This window comes from Paroedura picta, chromosome 11, assembly GCF_049243985.1.
Source record: "Paroedura picta isolate Pp20150507F chromosome 11, Ppicta_v3.0, whole genome shotgun sequence".
Classification (NCBI taxonomy): Eukaryota; Metazoa; Chordata; class Lepidosauria; order Squamata; family Gekkonidae; genus Paroedura; species Paroedura picta.
Window position 1 is genome coordinate 61,157,335 of NC_135379.1, and position 13,891 is coordinate 61,171,225.

At 48.3% G+C, this 13,891-nt stretch overlaps 1 protein-coding gene across 1 annotated transcript in view; it reads right to left on the reverse strand.

The window, feature by feature from the left end:
• SPMIP9 (sperm microtubule inner protein 9) overlaps positions 1–13,891 on the reverse strand; it is a 32,867-nt gene that overhangs the window by 9,794 nt on the left and 9,182 nt on the right. The window contains exons 5-6 of the mRNA XM_077302640.1: positions 8,399–8,488; positions 6,630–6,939 (exon numbers count right to left, since the gene is read on the reverse strand). Coding sequence (XP_077158755.1) covers positions 6,630–6,939; positions 8,399–8,488 — 400 coding nt within the window. The remainder of the gene's footprint in view (positions 1–6,629; positions 6,940–8,398; positions 8,489–13,891) is intronic.

A 13,891-nucleotide genomic window follows, 5' to 3' on the forward strand; every position in this document is an offset into this window, starting at 1 on the left:
TGGAGGGGTTGAGTCTCAGGTGGCTTTGCCTGAGCAATCCAGACACTGCTTCCAAAAAACTGACAAATTTATCTTGGGGGGGGGGGGGGGGGATAGCCGGCCATCCATTAGGAAGTAGAGCTGGGTGTCATCTGTATATTGATGGCATCCCAGCCCATAGCCCCAGACCAGCTGGGCTAGAGGGCGCATATAAATGTTAAAAAGTGTGGGGGAGAATATCACCCCCTGTGGAACTCCACAAGGGAGCTTACAGGAGCCTGACAATTCATCCCCCACTACAACCCTCTGTGTCTGGTTCCGGAGAAAGGAGACCAGCCATTTCATCACATTCCCCCTAATCCTGGTCCTGGCGAGGCGGTGAACCAATAGTTCATGGCCGACCATATCAAATGCGGCCAACAGATCTAAAAGTATTAGGATGGCGGAACTGCCTCGATCCAGCTGGCGACAGATATCATCCATCAAGGTCACCAGTGTAGTCTTCACCCTGTGACCAGGACAGAAGCCCAACTGGTATGAGTCAAGGGTTGAAGTTTCCTCCAAGAATACTAGGAGTTGGTCTGCCGCGGCCCGCTCCACTACCTTACCCATAAACGCAAGATGCGGGATTGGGCAATAGTGTCAGGAAGACAGACTTGAAAACAACAACTTCTTTAGAAAGTAAGCAAAGCCGAAACAAAGCCGAAACTATCATGCCAGCCCAAAACCACAGTTCTTAATCCCAATTTTCCCGCATAAAGATGTTCACACACTATTAGACAAAATAGGTTTTCATGTGCAGGTGCTGCCTGGGAAGGCATCCAAACATGATAACATATACAGCTCTGACCTTGGACCATCCAGTGTTACTACTTACAATGATAACAGTTCTTGTTACACTACGGAATGCTAGCAGACAGTTCAGAGCTAAAAGAAGCTAAGGCATATTAAATCATGGCAGTAATCAGGGCATTCTGACATTCCGCTCCTCCAAAATTAACCTTCTAACAACAACCCTATCCTCCCGCCACAGGAGCTGGCTTATGTGGACAAGCTGTGTGAAATTCCCGCACTAGCCTTGAGGCTCGTACATCATTAGCATCCACCCATTCCTTGTCTCCCATGGGAAGCTCCTTCCAGACCACTAAATACTGCAGTTTGCCCTGATGCCAACTTGAGTCCAGAATCTGTTTGACTTCATAATGAGTATCTTTATCCACAAAGACAGGGATGGGAGCAGCAGAAGCAGGATGCCAATTGTCAGGAGGAGGGGCTTTCTTGAGCAGGCTGGAATGAAACACAGGGTGAACATGTTTATATCTCTTTGGCAATAGCAATAGCAATTCAACAGTCACAGCATTGATCACAGGAGACACCTTAAATGGTCCCACATATTTGGGACGCAGTTTCCGGGAAGGCTGTTGACAGCACAAGTTTTTGGTAGACAGATAAGCCAAATTGCCCACTTTCCAGTCAGGGGCAGCACCCTGTTTCTTGTCAGCTTGAGACTTATAATCCTTTTTTGCAGTCTCTAACGTCTTTACTAAAACAGGCCATGCTGCAGCAATGTTTTCAGCCCACTCCTTTAAGTCCCTGGGCCTATCCTCCTTGGGGACCCAGATGGGCACAGCTTGCAAGTCCATGCCATAAACCACCTTGAATGGGGACAGCCCTGTAGACGAACGAACCCCATTATTATAGGAAAACTCCGCCAAGAACAGAGACACCCAATCTGATTGCTGATATAGTTAATAAAACACTGAAGATACTGTTTCAGAATTTGATACACACGTTCAGTTTGCCCATTGGTTTTGGGGTGATAGCCAGAGGTTAAGGCTTGCTCCACCCCCAACGTTTTTAATAGCTCCCGTCAGAACTTGGCAACGAACTGTGCTCCGTGGTCCGATAAATATCTACTTGGTAATCCATGCAATTTATAAATGTGCACCACAAACAATGAAGCGAACTTCGGCACCGAGGGCAACCCTACACAAGGAATAAAGTGGGCCTGCTTGGAAAAGGCGTCAATCACCATCCACACCACCGTCTTTCCTTGGCTGGGAGGGAGATCAGTTATAAAGTCCATGGTGATCTCTTTCCATGGAGCAGATGGAGTAGGAAGGGGCTGCAATAATCCTTTCTGCTTGCCCCCTGCTCGTTTGGCCGTTAGACATATTGGGCAACCTTTTATATATTGTTCTATGTCTGGCCTCATGGTTGGCCACCAATAATGTCTATGAATCAAGTGAAGAGTCTTGACAAATCCAAAATGCCCCGCGGACATGACAGAGTCTTAAAATCTCTTTCTGAGCCGCCGCTAGCACAGATTTTTTTACCCTTGCAAAACACCCCCTCCCTTTCTTGTAATGAATCTTGGAGACATGAGAAGTCTGTGTCTATGGTGACGATCTTCTAGATTCAGCCCCCTGGGAGGGGATCCCGCCGGCCACTTGACTTTGCATCACTGTGACCAATCCCAATTGGGCGAGGCTGAACACGGTGTCCACAAATGGCTGCTTTTTGCTGTCGTACTGCGGCAGGCGAGACAGCGCGTAAGCCAAGAAGTTCAGTTTGCCCGGCAAATGGTGAAGAGTAAACGAGAACCGAGAGAAAAACTCAGCCCGGCGCATCTGCTTTGCCAAAAGCGAGTGGGGCTGGCGCAAAGCTTGTAAGTTCTTGTGGTCCGTCCATACCTCAAACGGGATGCAGGAGCCCTCCAACCAATGTCTCAATGTAGTGAGAGTTAACTTTACAGCAGCAGCTTCTTTTCCCCAAATGGGCCAGTTCTTTTCACCACCAGAGAACTTTTTGGGAAATGTACATTAAGGAGTGTAATTGATTGTCCTCCCCCTTCTGGAGGATCACAACCCCCATGGCCACATTGCTCGAATTGACTTGGATCACAAAAGCCTTCTGGAGGTCGGCATGTCTTTAAATGGGTTCCGTGGTGAATAATGCTTTCAGTTGTTTCAAATACCTTTTGGCATTCGGGTGCCCATGGAAGCACTGAGCTGGGTTTTAGGGCTTTCAACCCTCCCCCCTTTGTTTTCAGTAAGTCAGTTAGGGGTGACGTGACTTTGGCAAAGTTCGGGATGGACAAACAATAAAAATTGGCAAACCCCCAAAAACTTTCCATTTGCCTATGGGTCTTGGGGGGTTTTCCATCCCAGCAAGTCTTTCACTTTGTTGGGATCCATTTTAATCCCTTTTGCCGAAATACAGTAGCCTAGAAAATCCACACTCTCTTTGTGGAACTCACACTTGGACAGTTTAGCATACAAGTGATTGGCTTTCAATCTAGCCAGCACTTCTCTCATGAGGGTCACATGATCTTCCAAAGTATCCGAATACAGCATAATATCATCCAATTAAACCAGGGCTTCTTTATACAATAAATCATGCATATTTTCATTAATAAAGTTCAAGAACATACCGGGAGCGCTGAATAATCCGAATGGCATCATGCAGTACTCAAATTGTCCCAGAGAGGTATTAAACACTGTCAAATATGCATGCCCTTTCTTTATCCGCACCCAGTGATAGGCTTCACACAGATCCAGTTAGGTAAAAAAACGTGCCCTTCCCAGATGTCCCAATAAATCCTTGATCAGGGGAAGGGGGTAAGCATTGGATGGAGACACAGCATCCAACCCTTTACATTCCATGCACAAACGCAAGGAGCTATCCTTCTTCTTAATGAACAGTACTGGCGCTGCCATGGGGGAGGTAGCCGGGCGAATAAACCCCTGTGCCAAATTCTTGTCCAAAAAGGCGCTCAATTCTGCCATCTCCCAAGGACTCATGGAATACAATTTGGACTTAGGTAGTGCCCCCCTGGCTTAAGCTCAATGGCACAGTCAGTTTTTCTATGGGGGGGGGGCAACTGATCATACTCTTTCTCCTCAAATACATCAGCAAAGTCCCAATAGTCTTTCAGTAGGCCAGGCACTGCCCTCCGGCACACTGCTGCGAATTCTCGTCACCCCTCCATGTCGGAGTCTGGGGCAGCCCTTTGGCAATGGTGTCGACATCCGGAACCGGTAAACGTCAAAACTCAGGACCGCTACCTGAAGCTGGAATCATGCTTATGTAACCAGTTGAAGCCCAGCATGAAAGGGAATGCTATTCGGGGAGCCACCACGTGTTGGATGCGTTCCCAATGTTCTGTGATGTCCAAATCCAAGAGGAGGGTGTGAGACACAGCTTCTCCCCCCTGGGAAAATTCGCCATCCATCTACGCAAAGCAGAAGGCTTTTCTCACAAGATTCTACCCTGGTTCCCCTGGCTTCTACCAATTTTGGTTTAATAATAGTTCAAGTGCAACCACAGTCCAAAATGCCCTGCACCCTCACTTTCTTCCTGGTAGCTGGGTCTGACAAAGTCACTGGGATGAGGAGAAGGGGAATGGAACTTACCGAACATCTGCCCCTGCCTCTGACCTGCCAGCTCTGGGGGCACTACTGGTTGGGCAGGCTATTCCGGATGCGGGGCCTCGGCAGGCGGTACCCCCGCATTCCCTTCTGGCTGCAACACCAGGCATCCACTTTCAGCCAAGAAGTAACGTGCACCCCATTGGGTGTCCACATCTTGCAATGTAATCAGAGTGGCCAATCAATTCCCCATTTGGGCCATTCGCTCATGCAGCTCGATCACCTCCAAGGTGGCTGCCGTTTCTATGTCCAGAGCAGCCTGACTTGCTTGAAACATCCATCCTGACGTGATGGGCTCATCATAACGGGACATGGTGCATCTGCTGTGATGTTCTGTGATGTGGGGGCTGCAAAGGGCTCATGCCACCCTGGGGTGTTCATACCACTGGTGGAGCCTCATGGGTCCAGCAATGCTTTTTTTAGTAAAGGGCATACAATTGCCTCCTTAAGCCCCTCAGGGAACTCTCCTGATGTCAAGGAGAGGTTGATAATCTCCCTCAAGGGGCCTCCATCGGTTGCCTGATTTAAGTAACCAGGATAGGCAGGGATCCAAGGGGCGAGTGGTCGCCCTCACTGAACCAAGTAACTTGTCCACTTTGGTTAATGAAAGCCACCTGAAGCCATCAAAAACTAACCCCCTTGATGGCCATGGAGCTCCCAGTTCACTAACTGTATCAATAGTGGCACGTAGGTCGCAGCAGAGACAGGACTTTTTCCGCAAAATAGCTCAATAATGCCAAACAGCTCAAATCCAGTTCCCTTATCATTTGTTGCCCTTCCTTAAGGGCGGTAAGTGACCTAATTACCTGAAACAATTGTTCCAGGCAACAGCTTGCGGACACGATTGCAGCATAGAAGTTTTGTTTCACCACTTTCACCACTACTCATATGCCATCATAAGTGTGTGATGAGATGTCCGTACTACCTTGTCTCAAGTCTTCCCCCACACTTGTTCAAGCTGTCTCACTTCCTTCTTCCTCTCCTGAAGTCCCTGGGAGTACCATGGAGCCTGCTTGTGGCAAAGGCGGAGAAGGCGCCTAGGAGCAATCTTGTCAATAGCAGCCATTAGGCGGGACTGCTGGTCCTCCACCAAAGCCACTAATGAGGTGCCAGAGAGAATCGGGAGGTGCCCACAGAGCACTGAGGAATTTCTCAGAATCCATAAGTTTTCGCGGGCAGACTATAATACGTCCATCACCCAAATGGGGAGAGGGTGGTATCCTCAGCCGAGCCTTCAGGGCATGGTGGTCTGACCATGGAACAATATTATTCGCCACCAGATTTACCGCTACACCTGCATCAAATATCAAATTAAGGGTATGGCCAGCCTGATGGGTGGGACCAGCAACAAACTGCGAGAATCCCAGTGTCTCAATGGCTGACAGGCCAGGTCCTGAAGGCGGCGCATCTGCGTGGATGTTGAAGTCCCCCCAAACCAAAAGCTTTGGGTACTGCAACATCCAATCAGCTACCGTTTCCAGCAGGCCTAGCAGAGAATCTGGAGGGGCAGTGGGTGATCGGTACACCAACCAGATCACCATGTCCTCAACCAATTCCTGTCCTATTCCCTGACCAGAATTGCCACCTCCCACCCCTTCCTAGGAGCTGGGGTTGGTGTAGGACCGAAAACCCAGGTGGTGCTAGGTCTTTCAGGGCAACTGTCTTGCCCCCATGCACCCAGGTTTTGGTCACGCAAACCAGGTCAGACTCACGCCTTCCAAAATACTCTTGCAAGGTAGGAAACTTGTTGTTAATTGACCTGGCATTGCATAGGACCAACACCGGTTCCACCCTAGCCCTCTCTCCCATAAACCTGGAGATGGGACAGATTTGAAGGGGAACATTTGGTTCATTATGTGCAACACCCCACTTGAGACCTCACAGGTAGACTTGGCTGGGATGTTGTTCAGGGGTTCCAGGAGTGGGAGCCCAGGACCACTCCTCAGTTAGACCCAAGGCTGTCCCTGACCGTCATTCTCTTGTATCAAGCAAGCTGCATGAGGTGAGACATGCATGGGACAGTGTGGGGTGGAGGGGGCATACACCTAGCCTAGCCAGCTGGATTAGCCAAAGCAACCCTGATGTTTGGTGGGGTGACAGACATTGCCCCCCAGGTCACGCTCACATCTAAGGTCTGTGTGCTACATATATTTCCAGAAATGAATGGTGAACCAGAAATGAATGGTGAGAGGCATAGCAGTGGGACACAGGGCTCCTTACCGGGCACAGCTCTTGGCTGCATTGATGGACTCATCCTCTCTACTTCCTCAGCTTGGTTGGCAGCAACTGACTTAGTAGGAGGAGAGGGCTGAGGGCTTGGAAGGACGGCAGGAAAATCCTTCTGGAGATATTTCTCAGTTGCTTCGGATGGTTGTGGGGCAGATGAGCCTCTCCCCACTCTGCTCATCATCATAGTAGGAGAAGGTGGCTGGACTTCTTGACAGGCAGGGTCCTCAGCGTATTTCACAGCCTCCTGCTTAATGGGCCGTGCAAACTCCTTGGCCTTCAGCTGGGCATCCAGGATCAATCTCTGCAGAAGACACAGGACTGGGGGAGGGGTGTTGTTGGCAAGGCTCCTTGTGGCTATCAGTGTTACGTGCACAGGGTGTGGGACGACAGGGAGCCCAGCAACAACGTGCACAGGCACTGGGAAGGAGGCCAGAAGTCTCCTTTTCACACCCATCCTTGGGTACCTACATCGATCACCTCTACAAGTTCCTCAGTATTGGATGTGGTGACAAGCTATTAAGTTAGTTTTTAAAAAGAAATAGACCAATTTGTGGAGAGTAGCTCAAAGCCATTAGTGTTGAGAACCAAATGTTGAGTAGCAGTATACTAGGGGAAGGAGTCTTTGTGCTTGGTTATGGACACCCACAGGCATCTAGACACCAATGGTTAAAACAGAGTGCTGAACTAGAAGCACTTATCTCTATGCAGTGACCAAAGTAGAAAAGGACCCCAATTAAAAATGTACAGCAGGGAGCCATCTCTTCCTCCTTTTGGTGCAGGAGAGACGGACAGACCTTCTGGGGATGCCTCAGCAAACAAGCCTCGCTCACTGCGTTTGGACAAGGCCAGAAGTTGTTCTGAGTCTAAAGCCAGAGGACTACACGAAGCACATTTGACCAAGGGGCATAAACAAGAAGGATTTCTTCTAAAGGTCAATAAGGTAAAGGGTATATCAAGAGATTACATCTTTTTTTCTTGCTGCCACCATGGGATGGAAGAATTCCCTGGGGCCAGGAAAGGGCCAGCCTCCATAATACACTTATTGAATTCAAGCCCTAAAGCGCCTTCCAGGCAAACAATTTTTTTTTTTGAGGGGGGGAGAGCCTTTGAGAATCAAATTCAAGTTGAAACGGAGACCTTGGCGTCCTTGTGTCCCCACCAGAAAGTGGAAGGGAACTGCATGTAGGAACTCGGGAACTCCTGAAGAGACCCCGGATGAAAGCTCTCTCTTTTCCCCACACCCTCTTTCCTGGGGGCCCATTTTGTTTTCCATCTTTGGAAAAACAGCCCCAAAGTGATCTGGAGTAAGTGCGTGATGCTTTTATTATTATTAAACCTCTATAAAATGAATGCTGGACATCTGGCTTGCAGACCCCCTCCATCCTCAGTCCCCCTGTTCACCACATCACCAAAGGGGAAGCAAGGGAAGTTGATTCTTTCAACCCCCCCCCCCAGGGCATCTGAGCAAGGGGATGATGATGACGGTCGAGGGGGGGGCTACACGCCCATCGCCATCAACACACTACGGATTGAACGATGTAGTGGCAACCAAAGAAAATGTTAATCTGCTTGGGGGTACAAAGACTATGGATGAGGAAGGTGCCCCCCGTGCTTAGCAAGGACTGTTCAATCACTCCCCTGCAGCTTGTCTGGACCCCCCCCCCCAATGTTCTCCACCTCCACTGTGTCATTTGGGCAGGAGGAATGTCCATGCAGCACCGGCCAATTCCAAGAGTCTGGATGAGAAGAACCTCTCCTACCTCCTCCGCGTGTGGCCACTGGTGGTTGTCGGTGTACGGCTGGTAGTCCATCATGTACAAGGTCCGGTACATGCCCATATCCACAGGGGGCTGCACAATCATATGGGGGAAATATCATTTGAATGTTTAAGTGTTTTGTTTAAGACTGACATCAGAGTTGCAGGTTTATAGGGTAATGGCCACATTCATTTTTCATTCCTAGATTATCCATAGAGAGAAATGACAGTATAAATGAAGTAAGTAATTGAGCAAAAAAAATAAATTGGCTTGGCCATGATGTTATATGGTAACAGCCCCCCCCCCCCCTTATGAAATGCTCCCACTAAGCAAGACGTGGGCAAAAGCAGCCACAAAGATTAAAATACATTATTAGTTTAGCTAGAGAGGTTTTACATGGTCTATCCTGACCCCTAGTGGGGGGTGAGGAAATCTGCCCCTTGTGTTTTTGGCTCATGGTGAACAAAATACCACATGGAAGCAGCTATTTGCAAACTCCACTTTCAGCTCCCAGCGAGTAGGAATCGCGACAGACAGAACAGGTTGGCACGGATTGCAGTGGAGCCTTCACAAGAGCAACAGAAATGGATGGCAAATAATTGACCTCTCTCTCTCTCTGGTATTCTGGCTTCCCTCTTAAAGCCATCATGGCCGTGAATGCAGATCTGTAGATATTCCATAGATGAAAGCTGCATGTGCTTGTATTTGATAAAGATTTCTTTGAAATGTCCAGATAATTTTTGTAAAGGGAATTACAGGCTTCTGGCTGAGCAACAATTGATTTTAGATTAAACACCGCTGAAGCATCGGGTGCACTAAAGTACAATTGTTTCATTCACATATTTACAGAGCTCCTCTACTGTACAGATTCAGTTAGATCGCCATGTTGGGCTGAAGGAGCAGAAAAAATTTTGAGTCCAGGGGCACCTTTAAGACTTTGTTGGGCTTAAAGATGAAACTGGACTCAGCCTTCTTTCCTCACCTGAATGGCATCGTATCAGTCCACATGCAAACTGAGTGTGCATGTACATTTCTTCTGCACTTGACTCCCTAGCTCTTCAGGAGGTCCTGTCCCCTTGCTTCACTCCTTGAGGATGCCACACACAGTTGCAATAACTCCTTTTTTTGGGGCGGGGGGGGTTAACCGCAAGTTCCTGGTGCACTTGTTGTTGTTAGGTGCGAAGTCGTGTCCGACCCATTGCGACCCCATGGACAATGATCCTCCAGGCCTTCCTGTCCTCTACCATTCCCTGGAGTCCATTTAAGTTTGCACCGACTGCTTCAGTGACTCCATCCAGCCACCTCATTCTCTGTCGTCCCCTTCTTCTTTTGCCCTCAATCGCTCCCAGCATTAGGCTCTTCTCCAGGGAGTCCTTCCTTCTCATGAGGTGGCCAAAGTATTTGAGTTTCATCTTCAGGATCTGGCCTTCTAAGGAGCAGTCAGGGCTGATCTCCTCTAGGACTGACCGGTTTGTTCGCCTTGCAGTCCAAGGGAGTCTTCTCCAGCACCAGAGTTCAAGATATTAGAGTGGTTTGACATTTCCTTCTCCAGTGGATCAACTTTTGTCAGAGCTCTCTGCTATGATTTGTCCATCTTGGGTGGCCCTACATGGCATAGCTCATAGCTTCACTGAGCTATGCAAGCACCCTTGCCACGACAAGGCAGTGATCCTTGAAGGGGGCCTGGTGCACTACTATAGCACAATCTTTAACCGCTCCTGCGGAGCAGATAAAATAATAGACTAAGAGCCCTGAGGGCGGGCCCCGTCCGGAATGAGGAAGGGTGCCCATTGGCCCCTTCCCCTGGACTGACAAGTGGAGGGTCCAATTGGGAGGCGTTAAGCCCAGAAAACACCAATCGGGAAGCGCAAAGTGCCTCCCAACCCGCCCCATCCCCCATGAGGGCAAACCTTCCCCCCACGGCGGCCATTGCTCTGCTGGCCGCCGAGAGGGAAGGTAGGCCTGCGGCTCCCCGTCCCTTCCCCCGACTAGGGAATCAAAAAGGATTCTGCGGGCCCAGGGACAGCACTGGCTGGCTCGCAGAGTCACCCAGCGCTGTCCCCTGGCCCGCAGAAGCCTTTGCCCATTGGGAGGGGGGGAAGAAAAAGCCTTCTGCGGCCCCGGGGACAGCACTGGCTGGCTTGCAGAGCCCCCCACCCCCGTGGAAGCCTTTCGTCATGGGGGGGGGAAGCCTTCTGCCGCCTCGGGCACCCGCCCAGCACCGTCTCCAGGGACGGGGGCTCGCACCCATTTTATTCTGAAATAAAATGGGCTTTATAATGTTCCAGTGCCATGATCTACTTTGAATTATTACATTTTTGGAACTCTGTAGCCCTTTTAATTTAATGCAGAATTCCAGAGAGAATCTAGAATAGATAAGAATGCCTTCTTAAATGAACAGTGCAAAAAAATAGAAGAAAACAATAGAATGGGGAGGACCAGAGATCTTTTCTAGAAAATTGGAGATATGAAGAGAACGTTTCATGCAAAGATGGGTGTGACAAGGGACCAAAATGGTAGGGACCTCACAGAAGCAGAAGAGATTAAGAAAAGGTTGCAAAAGTATACAGAAGAACTATACAAGAGCGAGCTTAACATCCCTGATAACTACAAAGGGGTAGTTACTGACCTGGAGCCAGACATCATGGAATGTGAAGTCAAATGGGCCTTAGGAAGTCTGAGCAAAAATAAAGATAGTGCTGGTGACAGCATTCCAGTTGAACTATTCAAAATCTTAAAAGATGATCTAGTAAAAGTGCTACACTCAATATGCCAGCAAATTTGGAAAACTCAACAATGGCCACAGGATTGGAAAATGTCAATTTACAGTCCAATCCCAAAGAAGGGCAATGCCAAAGAATGTTCAAACTACCGCACAATTGCACTCATTTCTCACGCTAGCAAAGTTATGCTCAGAATTTTACAAGCTAGGCTCCAGCAATATGTGGACCAAGAACTTCCAGAAGTACCGGCAGGATTTTGAAGAGGCAGAGGAACTAGAGATCAAATTGCCAGCATACGCTGGATCATGGAGAAAGCTAGGGAGTTCCAGAAGAACATCTACTTCTGCTTCATTGACTATGCTAAAGCCTTTGATTGTGTGGAGCACAACAAATTGTAGCAAGTTCTTAAAGAGATGGGAATACCAGAGCATCTTATCTGTATCTTGAGAAACCTATATGCAGGTCAAGAAGCAACAGTGAAAACTGAACATGGAATCACTGATTGGTTCAAAATTGAGAAAGGAGTTCGGCAAGGCTGTATACTGTCGTCTTGGCTATTTAACTTGTATGAGGACCACATCATGAGAAAGGCGGGATTAGAGGAGTCACAAATTGGGATCAAGATTGCAGGGAGAAATATCAACAACCTCAGATATGCAGATGATACCACTCTAATGGCACAAAGTGAAGAGGAACTAAAGAGCCTGTTGATGCGGGTGAAGGAGAAGAGTGCAAAAGTTGGCTTGAAACTCAACATCAAGAAAACAAAGATCATGGCATCCGGCCCTCTCAATTCGTGGCAAATAGATGGGGAAGAAATGGAGATAGTGACAGATTTTATTTTCCTGGGCTCCAAGATCATTGCAGATGAGGACTGCAGCAAAGAAATTAAAAGCCGCTTGCTCCTGGGGAGGAAAGCTATGGCAAATCTAGACAGCATCCTAAAAAGCAGAGACATTACCCTGCCAACAAAAGTGCGTTTAGTCAAGGCTATGGTCTTCCCAGTTGCAATGTATGGCTGTGAAAGTTGGACCATAAGGAAGGCCGAGCGTCAAAGAATTGAGGCTTTTGAACTCTGGTGCTGGAGAAGACTCTTGCGAGTCCCTTGGACTGCAAGGCGAACAAACCGGTCAGTCCTAGAGGAGATCAGCCCTGACTGCTCTTTAGAAGGCCAGATCCTGAAGATGAAACTCAAATACTTTGGCCACCTCATGAGAAGGAAGGACTCCCTGGAGAAGAGCCTAATGCTGGGAGCGATTGAGGGCAAAAGAAGAAGGGGACGACAGAGAATGAGGTGGCTGGATGGAGTCACTGAAGCAGTCGGTGCAAACTTAAATGGACTCCGGGGAATGGTAGAGCACAGGAAGGCCTGGAAGATCATTGTCCATGGGGTCGTGATGGGTCGGACACAACTTTGTACCTAACAATGACAACAAGCCATTTTTATAGAATCGTAGAATCATAGAGTTGGAAGGGGCCATACAGGCCATCTAGTCCAACCCCCTGCTCAACGCAGGATCAGCCCAAAGCATCCAAGAAAAGTGTGTATCCAACCTTTGTTTGAAGACTGCCAGTGAGGGGGAGCTCAGCACCTCCTTAGACAGCCTATTCCACTGCTGAACTACTCTGACTGTGAATTTTTTTTTCCTGATAGCTAGCCTATATCGTTGTATTTTTAGTTTAAACCCATTACTGTGTGTCCTTTCCTCTCCAGCCAATGGGAACAGCATCCTGCCCTCCTCTAAATGACAACCTTTCAAATACTTAAAGAGGGCTATCATGTCCCCTCTCAACCTCCTTTTCTTCAGGCTAAACATTCCCAAGTCCCTCAACCTATCTTCATAGGGATTGGTCCCTTGGCCCCAGATCATCCTAATCGCTCTCCTCTGTACCCTTTCAATTTTATCAACGTCCTTCTTGAAGTGAGGCCTCCAGAACTGCACACAGTACTCCAGGTGTGATCTGACCAGTGCCGTATACAATGGGACTATGACATCTTGTGATTTTGATGTGATGCCCCTGTTGATACAGCCCAAAATGGCATTCGCCTTTTTTACCGTTGCATCACACTGCCTGCTCATGTTTAGTTTACAATCCACAAGTACCCCAAGGTCTCGTTCACACACAGTGTTACCTAGATATCCCCATCCAGTAGGTATGCTTTTCATTTTTCTGAGCCAGATGCAGAACTTTACATTTATCTTTATTAAATTGCATCTTGTTCTCATTTACCCATTTTTCCATTGTGGTCAGGAAAATTTCACCCATTATATTTTCTTAAGCAAAAGGCCTAGAGAGATACTTTTCAAAAAATGAAAGTTAGGGACTAGGAGGAATGAGTAGATCATGGCCCTTCGTCCCTATAAGCCACTGCTGATGTTCTTTTAAAGCCAGAAGTCTCCTTCTGGCGGTGGGACTGTTCCTGGGGGTTATGGAAAGGTTGGGGGAATTGCCACTGCCCACCAGAGCCAACTGGAGAATGGCTACTGTGCCGGAGCTGCCACCAGACCTTCCTAGGCCTCTGTGTGGGCTTGTGATTTTCAAGCTAGGAAGCCAATGCCCATGGTGTGTTTCCCCTTAACTGTGGCCCTCGAGGTATATACATGAATGGACTGACAGAGGCAATTGTTCCAGTAATTTGTGGTGAAACTGCATTCAGGTGAGTAGAAGCAGCAGAATGAAATTTGAGTCCAGGGCCACTTCAGACCAGCAAAGTTTTATTCAAGGGATCAGCTGTTGTGTGTATGTGCATGTGTGTGCAAGAAAGCTTATC